General features: G+C 43.8%; 1 protein-coding gene across 6 annotated transcripts; it reads right to left on the minus strand.

Moving 5' to 3' along the window:
• Positions 1 to 207: 207 nt before the first annotated feature.
• Positions 208 to 16,195, minus strand: cnot3a (CCR4-NOT transcription complex, subunit 3a). 6 transcript variants are annotated; one of them, XM_088998400.1, is made up of 18 exons: positions 16,056 to 16,195; positions 15,403 to 15,528; positions 15,190 to 15,257; positions 14,596 to 14,670; positions 13,432 to 13,521; positions 13,227 to 13,355; positions 13,045 to 13,140; positions 12,274 to 12,493; positions 12,049 to 12,176; positions 10,574 to 10,630; positions 8,468 to 9,350; positions 7,478 to 7,583; positions 7,262 to 7,403; positions 5,900 to 5,999; positions 5,039 to 5,234; positions 3,622 to 3,754; positions 2,606 to 2,731; positions 208 to 1,689 (listed from the first exon to the last, which is right to left on the minus strand). In XM_088998400.1, the coding sequence occupies exons 2-18, from the start codon at positions 15,425 to 15,427 to the stop codon at positions 1,591 to 1,593; spliced, it is 2,673 nt and encodes an 890-aa protein (XP_088854526.1). In that variant the 5' UTR covers positions 15,428 to 15,528; positions 16,056 to 16,195; the 3' UTR covers positions 208 to 1,590. The 6 variants fall into 6 exon arrangements, with proteins under 6 accessions (XP_088854526.1, XP_088854523.1, XP_088854524.1 ...); XM_088998397.1 differs by having other exon boundaries at positions 12,049 to 12,182; XM_088998398.1 differs by having other exon boundaries at positions 12,049 to 12,182; positions 15,403 to 15,458; positions 16,056 to 16,189.
• Positions 16,196 to 16,353: the final 158 nt, after the last annotated feature.

Genomic DNA, 16,353 nt, shown 5'->3' on the forward strand with positions numbered 1-16,353 from the left:
ATACATAAAATAAGGTATGTTTTGTGTCGTTTTAAGGCTTAGATGAGTAGAAAATTATGTTTTATGGGGACGTGGGAACAGATTATTCTCATTTTAATGGTTTCCTATGGGAAATTAATTTTTGGGATACACACTGTCTGGGAACCAATTAAGTTCATAAGTCAAGATATCACCGTATATTTGAGTTGTCGACTCAAGGCAACCACGTGATTTGTCAAAAGTATTTATTGAAATGTGTACAATCCTGCTGTAGAACCCTGTAACATCTCCCATGCAGAGCTGTGACAAGACAATGGACACACTCGCCTTCTCCAGAAAAAAACAACAAGAAAAACTCCGGATTTTCCTGTTTCAGTCCGAACTCCCCACGAAGACCCGACAAACCCCCTCCCCCCTTACCAGTTAGCTGCTTTTTCACATAACAAATAGTGTCACTGTAGTACATCTCTGAAATGAGGATCCATATGAGTGAAGGGGAAGAAAAAAACAAAAAAAATTACAGGCAGGTGTAAATGTCCATGATTCGGGGGGTTTGGTGGGGGGACAACTACAAGAAAAAACATGTTCACCATTTTGGCTTTGTAAACAGATTCGTTGCACTTTCACTCAAAACAAACCGAATTGTGACAAAGCGGCGGTTGGGCAAACATGGATGCCTTCCGCCCCCCCCCCTCACCCCCATACACAAAACAAAACAAAATGGTGTCCGATTTTGACGCGTGGTCCCCCAGTGGGATTTATTTGAAACGCGTCAAGTGGCCAAACGACCACTCGTGATTTCTTAATCCCAGATTTTAAAAACAATTCGAGATTCACTCGCCAAGCGAGGACGTACGAACGCCATCTTGGAAACAAAAACAACACCAAAGCTGTAATAAGAAGGCAAAAAAAAAAACGCCATTTTAACTTAAAAACAAACTTTATTGGTAAAGAGAGGGAGTCAAAGAGAGCAGTTCAATTGCATAGCAATTTAATCCAAGTCCGATGAGGACGCCCCCCCTGAGGTCGCTCTCAGGTGGCCATTTTTAATTTTTATTTTGCCTTCTCGTCTCTATTCGATGGACCGCGTACGAGCAGATCAATAAAAGTATTGATAAAAGCGCTCACTTGAGTGAAAAAAAGAGAGAGTTGACCACAAGATGGCGGCGTCGGTTTGGGGAAAAAACAGCCAATCCAACGCAGCCGAGACCAAAATGGCCGCCGTCCTCTCCCGCTCTCGACCACAAAGTTACACCGAATACAACAAAGGGCAGTTTTTTTGTCGTCGTGTACACAGAATAGATTTTGGGAGGGAAAGAAAGAAAGCAAAAAAAAAACGCATGAGAGGGATGGCGCTCAGACGTTTGATGACCGCCTTTTTCGTTGTTATTTTCCGCTACTTAAGCGATGGGGGCGGGACTTGGCGCGATGCGGACATGTTTTTTGTTGTTGTTGTCATTTTTTTTTTTTTTGGGGGGGGGGGAGCGTTTTCTACGACACATCACAATCTCTATCCAAAAGTTTGGAGTTCAGTCTCGGAATGTCGACAGCAGTACGTTTTGTTTTTTTGTGTGTCTCTCTGTGTCCAGTCCTGGGAAAAGGGGGGGGGGGTCACTGCAGGTCTCGGTCTTCCAGGTACCTGTACTCAAACGTGAAGCCCTCCTTCTTCCGCTGGCCCCATTTCTCATAGTCAAAGTAAATGTAAGTGCCCTGTGAGAGAAACCACCGCGCCCCGCCATCCCAAGAAAAATACATTAAAAAGCATTCATCATCATCATCATCATCATAATTAATTTCATTCATTCGTACATTGTTGCTCTCTTTTTATGTCATACAATGCGGAGCATCTGTTTTTGCTCATAGATACAAAAATGTGGACGTATGCCGTAAATTGGGAATTTCTCCATTGTGAGACTAATAAAACGTTTTCTTATCTAAAAAAAAACAAAACTGAAGATTATGAGAGAGCAAGAGAGAGAGTGTGAGATGAGTAGAATGAGAGAGAGAAAAAGGAAAGAGAAGTAGAGGGTGAGGGAGCGGTCGAGAGAGGACGAGGGCATGAGAGGAGTAGCAAGAGAGCGTGAGAGCAGTTCGAGAGAAACAGTGCGAGAGAGGAGGAGTGAGAAGGCGAGAAAGAGAGAAGGAGAGAGAGCAATAGAGAGAAAACTGAGGTGGCGGGAGAGAACGAGAGAGCAAGAGGGAGGAGGAGTAGCAAGAGAGAGAGAGGAAGAGAGAGAACAAGAGAGCAGTTGAGAGAGGGCGAGAGAGCAGTAGAGAGTAAAAGTGAGGGAGAAGGCGAGAGTAGAGAGAGAGAGTGTGAGAGGAGTTGAGAGAGAGAACGTGAGGGCGAGAGAGGAGTAGCAAGAGAGATTGGTGGCGAGAGAGGAGAGAGAGTAAGATCGAGCGATAGAGAGAGAAAGAGGAGGAAGAGAGTAGAGAAATCTATGAGAGGAGTTGAGAGAGTGTCAGAAGAGTTCAGAGAGGGTGAGAGAGTAGTCTGTGAGAGGAGTTGAGAGAGGTGACAGAGAGAAGAGAGTAAGCGTGAGAGTGAGAGAGAGAAGGTGAGAGGAGAAAGAGTGTGAGAGAGGAGTAGAGACAGTGGGTGTGTGTATGTGAGAGCGCTGACCTGTTCAAACTCATCGGTGATGGTCTTGGGCTCCTCGTGCCTCTGGAACCACATCATGTACTTGGTGTGAAACCTCCACGACTGCTTCTTCAGCGCTTTGGCCGACAGGTACTGAGCTTTGGTGCCCTGACAAAAAAGGCCACAAAACGCACTCGTCACCATTAACTCGCAAAAAATGGCACCACTCCACTGCCAGGGTTATTGTCATTGTCACTCCAATTCCAGGACCCACAGAACATTCATTCAGTTTTACGACAACAACAACAACAACAACAACAATACTAATCCATTTCATTTCGTAGCGCCTTTCAAAACTCTCAAGGTCACTTGACAGTCACAGGATCAGTTTTTCTGTGAGTGAGCAGCGGTAGCCACACGCGCCAGCGTTTCCTCAACCCGGAAGTAACTCAAATAGATAAACAGCTAGCTAGTTAGCCACTAGCTAGCTAGTTAGCCAGCTAGCTAGATAGCTATATAGCCAATAGATAGCTAGCTAGATAGCCGGCCACGGAGCTAGATAGCAAATAGATAACAAATAGCTAGCGAGCTAGCTAGCTAAATAGCTGGATCGCTAGATAAATAAATCAGGAATAGTTTATATAGCTAACATGGAAAAAAGGGTAATTCTGCCGCCTTGCAGAAGGGGAAACAAAAGCCACAGGCCTGACCAGCGCTTTATCAGCACCCAAGCACAAAAAAAATCAAAACCCAAACAAATTGGGGAATGACGCTCTACAGCATATTTTCAATTCCCAAATAAATGCGGGAATGGCGGTGAATGAGTTTGAATGTTTCATCCCTTTCACATTTTACACGTAGAACGCACAACAAATTAAGAAAGAACTACTTTTTGAATTTGAAATCCAAAATGACGACAATTTGAAATTTCGGTTTGGACTTTAGCGAGCATCATGAAATTTCACAAGATTCGTGGACCCAACAAAATGACACGGCGGGCCACATTTGGCCCCCGGGCCTCGTGTTTGACACCCGTGTTCTAATTGACTGAGACGCACCTCCAGGTAGTAGAAGATGAAAAAGAGCGTCTCGGTGGACAGTCGCTGGTAGAACTCGATGGAGTCCGAGTGGTGGGGGGGCATCTGGTAATGGAAGGGCAACGTGGGGCACGGGTTCCTCATCAAGTATTGCCTGAGAACACAAACAAAAGAAAGTCTTCGGTTAAAGCCGCACGCGATTGGGCAAGAACGCAGAAACACAGAGCTGCAAATACAAATAGATAGGCAGACGACAGAGAGAGAGTGAGAAAATGGATAGAAAACAGCCAATTTTGGACTTGTGTAGACTGCAAGGTTAAAATATCCCAACAATCAGGCTCAACAAATAACCCGCATAAGCCATCTGGACACTAGGTTGATAGCGAAAAGCTATCAACCCAGCTAAACAGAACACAATTGATGAGGAACTAGGTAAAATGATCGCAGGGAAAGCACGGCAACTTCATCGTCAAGAGGCAACCTGGAAGTTCGTCTTCCATTGATGATTTCAAGGCTAGCCACGGATGCTTCAAGAACTTTAAGTGTCGTACAGGGATTCATAGTGTCATTCGGCATGGCGAGGCAACCAGTTCGGACGATAAAGCTGCCAAAGTTTACAAGGAATCATTCCTCAAGATGGCTACTCCATTCCATCAAGCCATCGACGACCATCACAAAGGTCAATAAAACCACTTTATTATACAGTACAGTTTATGTCTTTAATTACAATACAATAGCACATTTATTATACAAAAATAAGGGTATATTTTGTGTAGTTTCAAGGCTTAGAAAACTAGAAAGTAGAAAATTATGTTTCATGGGGACCTGGGAACGGATTATTCTCATTTTAATGGTTTCCTATGGGAAATTAATGTTTGGGATACACCCTTTTCGCCTTACACACTCTGTCTGGGAACCAATTAAGTTTGTAAGCCAAGGTATCACACTATACAAAATGGCGACTGTGGTGGATTTGTGGGTGAAGATTCAAGCCCCCCCAAAAAAAGGCTTATTAAAAACAGCCACTAGCTTTGAAGCTAATGTTGACGTTAGCATACGTTCGACCACGCCAACGCACCAAACACAAAACCAGCTGACGCCGTGGCTTTTCAGAGGGTGCGCCATGGGTTCCCCATCAAGTGTTGCACATTAAAAGAAAGAATCCCGTCATAAACGCCACACAAAAAACGTCAACGCTAATGTTGCAAATACACAAAATGGCGACTGTGGTGGATTTGTGGGTGAGGATTCACACCCCGACCCCCCCCCAAAAAAAAAGCACATTAAAAACAGCAGCTAGCATCGAAGCTAACATGTAGTTAACGTTAGCATACGTTCAACCACGCCCGCGTCCAATCACGAAAGTAAGAGACACGGTGGCTTTTTTGAGGGTGCGCCACGCGGATGTAAAAATGGAGGACTTTGTGGCCCTTGTCACCTGATCCTTTCGGAGTCGGAAGGGTGCGGCATGTGCGTCCACGCCGACTCCTGCATGGCCTGCTGGTACAGTTGGTCTTTGGGGAGGGGGGTGGGCCCCAAGGGACACACGCCGAGCGACGGCGGGATGCTGACCTCCGACACGGAGGCTTGCGGAGCGGCGGGGGCGCCCGGCGCCGACGATGACGAGAAGATGTCTACAAAGGGGGGAGAGGAAGAGCGGCGTCAAGAACGATGGGCGCTAACGGATTAGCGTAGCCGCTCGTCCGCACGCCAATATTTGAACAAAATAAAATGTCAAATAAAAGTACAATTTAAAATAAAAATACAATTTTAAATAAAATGTAAACATTAAATTAGAAGACAATAAAATACAATTACAATAAAAATTAAAGATAAAAAAAGACAAATGAAAATAGAATTTAAATTAAAAATAACATCTAAAATAAAAATAAAATTAAAAATAGAAATAAAATTAAAAAATAATAATTAAAATTAAAATTTAATTAAAAATTGAATTAATTGAAATCAAAATGAAGTTAAAATGAAATTCAAATTGAAGTTAAAATTAAAAATTAAATGACAATTAAAACAAAAATTTAAAACCAAAATAAAGCAAACATAACAAAAATACCATAAAAATAAAATACAAAAACAAAATAAAAATAAAATAACAAAAATACCAGAAAAAATAAAATACACTCAAGTAAAATACAAATAACGATAAAATAACAAATATTTAAAATTAAAATACAAAACTAACAAAAATAAATAAAACAGAACAACAACAACAACAACTAAAAATACCATCAAAAAAGGAACAACATTTTGAGCAGGCAAAGCGGAGGGACTCGGTTCCCACCTCGCTCGGTGAGGTGAAGGTTGGGGATCTCTCCGTCCAGGCCCGATCCCAAGGCCGCCCTCTCCGCCATGGCCTTCAGGGAGATCAGAGGCTCGGGGGCCTGAGGACAGGGGACACATTTCAGGGTAACGCCACCTTCAGCTTCAAAATAACAATCACCAATTCAAAACACAATCAAGATCAAATAAATTAATTAAATCATAAATAGAGAATAATAACAACAAAATAAATACAAATCAAATAAAAATAAAATACAATTAAAGATAGAATAAAAATAAATAGAATTAAAAAAATACAATTTAACAAATATAAAATTTAAACTTAAAATTAAAAATTAACCATTTAAATTAAATACAATAAAAAACAATTACAAATAAAATAAGAATAACATAAAGTACAATTAAAGATAAAATAAAAATACAAATAGAATTGAAATTAAAAATAAAATTTAAAATACAAATACAAGTTTAAATTAAAAATTACATACAATATACAATTAGAATAAAAATTACATTAAATTAAAAATTTAATTAAATGAAATTAAGATGAAGTTAAAATGACATTAAAATGAAAGAAATTAAAATGAATTTAAAATGAAATTAAAATAGAAATTAAAAAGTAAATTAAAATATAAATAATACAAAAATAAAACAAAACTAACAAAAATAAGATACAAAACCAAAAATGTACTAATAAAAATAAAATAACAAAAATACTGTATCAGAAAATACCAGAAAAAATAAAAATACGATAAAAATAAATACACTAAAATAAAATACAAATAATAAAATAACAAACTGAAAATAACATTAAAAAAACCAAACTAAAAAAATAAAACAAAACGAACATAAAAATACCATTAAAAAATACAACAAAAAAATTAAATAAAATAAAACAAAACTAACAAAAATACAAAAAAATACAATAACAATAAACTAAAAAGAAAATACAAATAAAACAAAACTAACAAAAGTAGCATAAAAAATACTATAAAAACAATATAAAAATATATTTTTATAATTAAAAAAAGTTTTAATTAAGAAAAAAAAAACCAAGCAGGCTTCTTGACAAAGAAACCTCTTATTTTCTTCTTTTTTAAAGCCAATACAGTTCAGTTCATTTTCAAACCCTAAATTCCAAATGCGTAATATTCTTTCTTTTGACTTCAAGATGGCGCCGCGAGCGTGGCTGCCTTGACAGCAGCTCCTGTATTTTATTTTTCTATTTCTTCCTTTCCTCACTTTACTGCTGCGAATTGTCAATTTCTCCACTGTGAGAATAATAAAGGTTAACGAATTGAAAAATAATTGGGAAAAAAAGAAGTAAGAGGCACGGTCCTCCGAGGTCGGTCGGTCGACTCACCTTGAGGCCCTCAGAGGCCGGCGTGTAGGAGTGGGGCCCGTTGAGGAGGCTCCCCCCGCCGGGCGCGCTGTCCGAAAAAGAGGGCGACGGCGAGCTGGGCGGTAGGGTGATGGAGCTGATTAAACTGGGCCCGTTGTCCAACCTGCGGGAGGCAACGGAGACGAAAGGTCACCCGGCGAGTTCCCAGACGCGGAAAAGGAAACGTGGCGGACGTACGGTTGACTGGCGGAGGAACTGAGGGACGACGGTTGACTGCTTTGCGATTGGCTCGGGGTGCTGAGGGCCGACTCTGCCGAACTTTCCGCCACCACGGCGCTGTAACCTGAGGGAAGGGCAACGTCAGACGGGCCCGGAACCATTTTGTGGCGTTCAAATGCAGGAACAGGCGTGGCCTTTCTGTCACTCTTCCGGGACCTCATCGTCACATACATCAAATTATTATCTTTCTATTATCAAAGTATCGGCTTTCCTCCATGACGTGGCGGCGGGGGGCTCAGATCTGGCTTCTTGTTACTTCAGTCATATGCCCCACCCCCCCAAAAAAAAGAACATTAAGAATAAATAATCATGGCGTCACGCTGGAACAGGTACACAAAGAAACCGTGTATCCATTGTGATTTTTTTTTCTCATGTTATATAGCCCCCAATTAAAAACAAAAAATACATAAATCAAGAATAAATAATAATGATGGTACGTCATCAATAATCAAACAATCTTGTACATTTTTGGTGAGGCGCTTTTCTCCTGTGTTATCATCAGACAGGTAACGTCCGAGTTCCGTTCCGACAAAACGCTCGTAAATTGAAAGGCATTCAAAATGGCCGACGCGAGGATCACGTGATCATAAATGACGACGCTGGCACGATAGTATACCATGTCAATCTGTTGTTTAGAAAGCAAGCTTTTCTATTGAATACTATCAGACACCAAAGTGTTTACGGTTCATTTATAAATCTTATAACTTTTAGTGTCATTTTATATTTTGTATTATCCATGTTTATTACTGCTTTCCGCTGACCCAAATACGCACGGCTTCCCACGCATGCGAGCTGTCTAAAAATCGCTCTCAAGAATCAAAAATAAATAGTAATAATAATCATGGCGTCATACTGGAACAGGTACACAAAGAAGCTGTGTATCCATTGTGAATTTTGGGCCTTTTCTCAATCACGTTTGTGGGGGGGGGGGGGCGCCGTGCCACGTACTTGTGCTTCCATTCTGCTTGAGTCCGCTGGGCGGTCGGGCGGGCGCGGCAGCGCCGATGCCGCCGTTGCCGCCCATCATGCCGACCACTCCGGGCGAAGCGCCGACGGAACCGGGGGGCCCCTGCGAGGGTCCGGACGAGGCGTTCTGGCCCGAGACCAAACCCAAGATGCTCCCGCTCAGCGAGCCGTGACCGGAGCCCAGAAGGCCCAGCGCCGCCGCCCCCCCGTTGGCGGCGACGCCACCCGAGCCGGAAGCGGGGATGACGGAAGCGCCGCTCTCCGCCGAAATACCGGACGGCGTCCCGCCGAGGCCGCCCGGCGCCGCCGCCTGGGCGTACGGCGCCGGCGCGGACCCGGAGACGAGCCCCGCCATGCCGCTCAGAGGCGCCGAGTGGACCCCCGGGCCCAAAGCCGACATCTGGCCGGCGCCGCTCGTCGCGCCCCCTTTGCCCAAAGCCAAGGACAGACCGAGGCCCAAGGCGGAGCCGGAAGAGGGCGGGGCCGAGGAACCCCCGGATGAGGAAACGGGCGTGCCGGGCGGGGGCAGGGACGAGGCGGCGGACGCCGGGAGCGGCGGGTTGCCGGGCGGACTTGGGGTGCTGTTGGAGGGGGCCGACGCTTTGGACGGCGGCGGCGGCGCCGGAAGCTGCTGCGATTGGTTCTGCGGCGGCGGAAGGTGCTGCTGTTGCTGCGGCGCCGCTAGATGCTGATGCTGTTGCACGGCGCTGCTGAAGCTGCCGACGAGGCCGCCGCCGGCGGGCAGCAGGGAGGCCCCCCCGACCACGCTGGCCATGGACACCAGGGAGGACGAGGACGACGAGCCCGACGTGGTGGACGAGGAGAAGGACGAGAGCAGCGAGGGGGTGCCGTTCTTTACCGGCGACTGGAACCCAAAGAGAACGTGTCAGAAACGCCGTCGTAAACCCCGGACGAACGCGAGGTTTCGGGAAAATGGCCGCCCGGAATGAGGTCATGAATGTTGCGCAATCAGCGTATGGAGAAACAAAGGTCATGTGATTTTTTTTTTAGGACACACATTTTTTTCCTGTCTCGATCCCAATTGGACGTTGTCGCCCTCAGAATGATTTCCCGTCACCCAATCTCCAACTCGACGCGGCGGTGAGGAAGCGCTTTTAACTCATTCACTGCCAGATGATGTGCAAAAAAACGTGTCCACTCCAGTGCCAGGGTTTTTGGCATTCTCCATCAAATTCCAGGACCCACAGAATATTGAGTTTTAGGACGACATCAACATTCAATGCAGCGTGAGAAATTTTCATCACTCTTCTTTCATCATCAAAAAAAAAAAAAAGTTAATTCCTAAGTGAAATGGGTCTGGAGTTATGTGAGCTTGAAATGGGGGCAGATGTCCAAAATAAAATGCAATACATCCATATTAGTTTATATAGCACTTTAACAACAGCTGAAGCTGGAACATAGCGCTAACATGGAAAAAAGGGAAATGCTGCCCCCTTGTGGAAGGGAAAAAAACATGACCAGAGGTCTGGCCAGCGTTTTATCGGCACCCAAGCAAGAAAACCCAAAATGTGAACTGTTATTTATATACGTATTAATTCGAGGATAACGCGCACAATTTTCTACCTAAAAAAGAACTCAAAGCTCGATGTCATATTTTCAATTCCCGAATGGCAGTGAATGAGTTAAAAAAGCCATTTATTTTTTTTAAACAGAAAGCTAACATTTTACCACTCCCAAAAAACAACACCCCAAAACGACCAGCAAAAAAAAAAAGTGCAACATGGACGCCTGAGCACTTTTACCCGCCAGCTAGCAAAAAAAAAAACAAACAAACAACCAAACAAACCTTAAAATGAAACCAGGACGAGCACCCAAAGTACGTTTGGACACGGCTCAAGTGCACACAGAAGAAAAACAGAAAATCAACATAGTCAAAAGACGACGGAGCCAAAAGCAGACGAGACGTGCCCACCCGGGTGTGCTCCCACACAAACTAAAAGCATTGCTTGAAAGGGGGACGGGGGGAGGGGGGCTCAGGAAGCCTTCAACCAACCGGGACCCCCCCCCCCCAGGACCAAGACTGCACTCGGGGTCCAAGCCACACCAGCACAGATGAGAGCCTCTCACCTGACTAACTTCGCTGTCGTTTGATCGCCCCTTTTTCTTATCGTCTTCTGAGTTCTCCTATAGGAGGAGATACCGTCATGTGACAAGCCATTTTTTTAAAAAGGGGGGAGGGGAGGGTGAGGTCAGCACACGAGCTAGTGGATTAATACACAACGAGGGGGAGGCTAACAGGTGGGTTAGCGGGGTTATCATAGCTCCAAAGAGGGGTTTGAACAGCACTCCAAGCAAAGGATGTCCTTATTTAATGGCTCGGTAGGGGGGTAATTTGACCTCTGGGCATCTGCTAGGTCAAGAGTGTCAAATAAGAATAAGAATAAGAAGAATACATTTCAGTTCTAAGCGTCTTTCAAAACTCTCAAGGTCACTTTACAGTCACAGGATCAGTTTTAGACAGAAAGCTAGCTAGCTAGCTAGCTAATAGATAGCTATTAGCTAACTAGCTAGCTAGTTAGGTAGCTAATGGATAGCTAGCCAGCTAGACAGCTAATATATATAGCTATCATTAGATAGGGATTAGATAGCTAGCCAAATAACTAGCTAGATAGCTAATAGATAGTTAGCCAGATAGCCAGCTAATAGATAGTTCGGTAGCTGGCCAAATACCTAGCCAGCCAGGTAGACAGCTAATAGATAGCTATTAGATAGTCATTAGATAGCTAGCTAGATAGCTAGACAGATATTCTCTATTTGCTATCTAGCTGGCTGGCTAGGTATATAGCCAGCTAGCTAGCTCTCTATTTGCTATCTAGCTGGCTAGCTATATATTTAGCTCGCTATTATCTAGTGAGCAAGCTTTCTATCTATTTGAGTTACCATCGGGTTGGCTGCCGCTGCTCACCCACAGAGAAACTTATCCTGTGACTCTGTAAAGTGACCTTGAGAGTTTTGAAAGGCGCTTAGAAATGAAATGGATTATTATTATTCTCATTATTATGATTATAATAATCAATAACTCGTTTTCAAATTTGAAGTGACTGTTATTGTGGTTTACATACGACAAATTGAAAATTTGGTTGCGATTTTAACAAGCATCATGGAATTTTCCTGATTTTTATTTGGGCCGAATAAATGATGTGGCGGGCCAGATTTGGCCCCCGGGCCTTGCCTTTGACACCGGTGTGCTAAGGAGTGAAAATGTGGGGTCATTTATATATATACACGCATGTTCCAGGACCGTATGAGGAAAAACAAAGACTGTCCTATAAATTATCTTTTGGTGTTCAATTATGATTTTTCGACCGAAAAACAGGCAACTTGTCAAATGACGAAAATGGAAAGATGCAGACATACATCACGTCCGTGGAATTATTGGAGGTTTCTCTATTCGCTATCTAGCTGGCTGGCTATTTAGCTTGGTATCTGTTGGCTATCGATTGGCTAGCTAGCTAGCTAGCTTTCTATCTATTTGAGTTACTTCCACTTGTCATTGCTCCCCCCCCCACCTCAAAAAAAAGATAGAGATTTTAAAAACTCACGGCGGCGCAAGTGGCCGGCGACGGAGGGATGGGCGACGACGAGGTGGTGGAAGTGGGCGTGCTGCTAGAATGGAGGAACATCTCATCCTCCATGTTGCCTTGACCTGATGGAGACGTGGCCACTAACGCTGCAGCTTTGACAAATCACATCAGATGATGCAACGTGAGTGATGAAAGGGGGGCGGGGTAAGGTAAAAAAACAAACAAACAAACAACTAGACTCACGGATGTCTTCCAGGTCCAAGTCATCGTAGAGGAATTCGTTCTCTTCAAAGTCGGGATCTTGCGAAGAATCGATGTAGTACTCCACGTCGTCTTTGATCTTCTGAATGGCGTCCACGGGAACCGAGTCGTTGTCCAGCATGCGCAAGATGGTCTCCAACATGCGAATGTGGAAGCGGTGCCTCTCGATCAAGCGCTTCAGCTCGTCGATGCGATCTTGCTTCTGCGACACGGGACGGGAAGAGTCGAAAGGGAGTCGTTTTGAGTTCGAAAGGCAGCCATTTTCAAAAGTGAGACGAAAGGGAGTCATTTGGAGTCAAAAGGGAGTCATTTGCGTAAAAAGGAGCCATGATGGAGTCAAAAAAAGCCACGATGGAGTCAAAACGAGCCGTATTGTGTCAAAAGGGAGTCATTTTGAGTTGAAAGGAGTCATACTCCGTCAAAAGGTAGTCGTATTGCGTCAAAAGGAGTCGTATTGCGTCAAAAGGAGTCGTACTGCGTCGTTTTGAGTCATATTGCGCCGTTTTGAGTCGAAACGAGACGTTTTGAGTCAAAACGAGACGTTTTGAGTCGAAACGAAACGTTTTGACTCAAAACGAGCCGTTTTGAATCAAAATGAGCCGTTTTGAATCAAAATGAGTCATTTTGAATCAAAATGAGCCGTTTTGAATCAAAACGTCTCGTTTTGACTCAAAACGAGACGTTTCGTGTTGATGGAGCCGTTTTGAGAACCAAACGACTTATTTGGTGGGGAAGCCAACAAAGCGGATTTACCTCTTTGTCGCCTTTCTTCTTCCGTGTTTGAACCGAAAGAGACTCCACCTCGCTTTCAAACTGATCCACCTGCATGTTGAGCGTGTCTATCGTATTCTGAGAGAGAGAGAGACGACACGAGAAGGAATGACGACGCATGGCTGCTTCCGTCGGAGGAAAACGAGTGTGGAAAGTGGCATTACGGTTAGCCATTGCCCCATTTCTTCCTTTTCTCTCTGCGCCGGGTCCACTTTCTGGGCGAGTCCTAATCCTTCTTTGGAGTAGGCCTTGGTTTTGGTTTCCCGCTCCACCACTTTGAAGCGCTCCATTTGCTAACGGTGACAACGGAAGGCCTTGGTGACCGCCGGCGAGGAGGAAATGTCCAAAAAAGAGGGGTGGCGGGCGTACCGTCTCGATGAGCTTGCGGTTCTCCACCAGCTGCCGTTTGTCCTTGATTTCGTTGGAGGCCACCCATGTTTTGATCTGATCTCTCAGTCGCTGCAAGGAGAACCAGAAAAAAGAAAAAAATACATTTGGGGTGAATTTACAATTTAAGAGATTGAGTAAATAAACATTCTCAGCAAATGTATTTAGTACGGCGATACCTCGGTTTACGAACCACTTGGCTTACAAACTTTTCGGTTTACGAACGTTAAATGTATGAAAATGTAACCTTGGCATACAAACTATTTTTCGGGATACGCACGGAGCGCCACAATGAGTGATGTGTCGTTGGCGAACGAGCCCGTTCTCCTAACAAGAAAATGGCAGCCAACTTGTTTTTGTCCTCTATTCCCCGCCCTAGTTTTCGGTTAAAGCCACATGATTGGTTAAGAAAACAGCAGTGGGCGGGGGGGGGTTAAACATTAAAGAGACAGGCAGACGACAGAGAGAGTGAGAAAATGGATAGAAAACAGTAAAATGTGGACTCGTTTCAACTTTTGATACTTCAAAGGCAGACTGTAGACTGAAAGGTTAAAATATCCCATCAATCAGGCTCCACAAATATCCCGCACAAGCCATCTGTACACTTGCAAAAAGCTATCAACCCAGCTAAACAGAAGACAATTGATGAAGAACTAGGTAAAATTATGGCAGAAAAAGCACCTCCAAGGGATCATTCCTCAAGATGGTGAAAGAAGGCTACGTTCCTCATCAAGTGTTGAATGCTGATGAAACCGGACACTCCATTCCATCAAGCCATCAACAACCATTACAAAGGTAAATAAAACGACTTTATTGGACAGTACAGTTTATTTATTTAATTATAATGCCATAGCACATTTATTATACAAAAAATAAGGTATATTTTGTGTAGTTGTATGGCTTAGAAAATCATGTTTTATGGGGATCTGGGAACGGATTATTCTCATTTTAATGGTTCCGTATGGAAAATTAATTGTTGGGATACACACTTTTCGCCTTACACACTCTGTCCGGGAACCAATTAAGTTGGTAAGCCAAGGTATCACTGTACTTGATTTACTTACAATCTAAATCAGGCCTGCGAGACAATTTTATGCAAGCACACGATTGAGAAATTAGAAAAAAAAAATCTTTAATATATCATACCTGTAATTTTTTAATCTCTTTCTTGAGGTCTGCTTCGTATTTTTCCTTCTGGTTCGCGTTAGCTGCATTGTGAAGCTAAAACGGACGGACATGGATGCAATCACGGTCAATAGGTGTGTTCTTTTCGTACCTGTCAACATTGGCTAGTAGTTGCCCTTATAAATGATTACAATTCCCATATAAAAGTCGTAGTATGCCATACATGATTTGAAATGATAAAAAAAAAAACCGCTAACACAAGCAAAAATACAGACATCGTACCGCGCATGCGCACGGTATGCTTTTATTAATCCGTCTGTCGGCAGCAATTAAAAATATATACAGTACGATTGATAAATAGTAGCGATTATTAGTAGCGGCATCATTGTCGTTTGCTACCAGCAGTTGAGACGAACTGGATTTGAGCCAAAATGGGTTTTGTAAGATCGGTTCACAATGGTATTGTTTTCCCCTGTATAAAAGTTGGATTACGCCGTACATTATTTGAAACGATAAAAAAAAACGTATACAATACGGAGGAAACGTATACGTTGACAGGTATGTCTTTTCCAAGAGCGAAAGAAGGAAAAACACACAAGACAAACGTTGTCTCACCTTCTGCCAAATGTCCTCAAATTGTTCGACGCCTTCCGCTACTTTTTTCAAGCATCTGTCAATCTCACCTGCGTGTGGGGAAGGACAATAAAAAATAAGTGCTTGCTTGACCATTCAATGCGATCGATCCGTGACATCGTCACGCCATTGATGCAAGGCGAGAATACAACACCATGAGGAGAATTCTGCACCAACAGCACAAGCGATGTTTACCTTGAAGTTTTCTCTTGTCAGCCATGGCTCTGACTACGACGATGTCCACATTCCGTCTGTCACAAAGTTAGCAAAGTGTGCGTGCATGCGGATGAGGATGTTGGGGCACTGGGGTCATACATAACACTGAACAGCATCCAACAAAAACACAATTGATCAAACCATCTTGCGGGATAGCCGCGTCACGGTTCGGACTGACGTTCACCGGCGCTCGTTAGCTGCGCGCATTCAAATGCATCCTCCAAACACAAACCGTGCCGCCGTTTGGTCAATATGCACGGAAAAACAATTCGCCTCGAGCAATATTATGACAGATATGGCTGGCAGCTATTCGGCTAACGCTAGCCGCTAATGCTCGTTACCCTCGCTCGAGCACCTTTGAAGCTAGTAGTAGCACGATGCATATCCGTGGGAGGACGCGGCGTTGGTGCAATCACAATTGCATAGCTTAGCCATAGCGTTTGTGCGCGGTGAAAGGCGCAATAATTGAGAAAGCGTTGCCATCGCAAACCTAGCTAGCTAAGTTGTCTTTTTGGCTCGCTAAGGCATAAAATGGTAGCTAGCGGCTCAGCTAGCCATCTTTAGCAAAAAAAAAGGGAAATTGGCTCGAGTCGAGCATTCAAGAGTCGCACTTTTTTCTCTTCGACATTTACCTAGGATATGGGCTTTCGTTTGTATTTTGTCAATAACAGCCAGAATTTATTCCAGGTGGTCTTCTTTACTTCCAAATAGTGTTTTCTTTTCGACAAGCTCGTTGACTGGAATATAGCTGAAGATGGACGGTTGCTAAAAGATCCCACCTCTCCATTAAAAACCCGCCCTAAATCCAATCTACGACATACCATTGGACGAGCGCCACGTCGGTCAGAAATGGATTTCCGGCGGGACGACGGCCAGCCATTCGTTCAACCGTGCGATGAATTACAAATTCAACCCCACATCGACACACGC

The sequence above is a fragment of the Hippocampus bargibanti genome, linkage group LG06 (assembly GCF_051943395.1).
Source record: "Hippocampus bargibanti isolate YZ-2025 linkage group LG06, ASM5194339v1, whole genome shotgun sequence".
In the NCBI taxonomy this organism is placed as follows: domain Eukaryota; kingdom Metazoa; phylum Chordata; class Actinopteri; order Syngnathiformes; family Syngnathidae; genus Hippocampus; species Hippocampus bargibanti.

Bases quoted from the DNA above. Each gene is read 5' to 3' on its own strand.
- cnot3a (XM_088998397.1), bottom strand. From the start codon at position 15,427: ATGGCTGACAAGAGAAAACTTCAAG. The intron at 15,258-15,402 runs GTAAACATCGCT...CCCCACACGCAG, and splicing joins TGACAAGAGAAAACTTCAAG to GTGAGATTGACAGATGCTTG. The intron at 14,671-15,189 runs GTGAGACAACGT...CGTCCGTTTTAG, and splicing joins TTGAGGACATTTGGCAGAAG to CTTCACAATGCAGCTAACGC.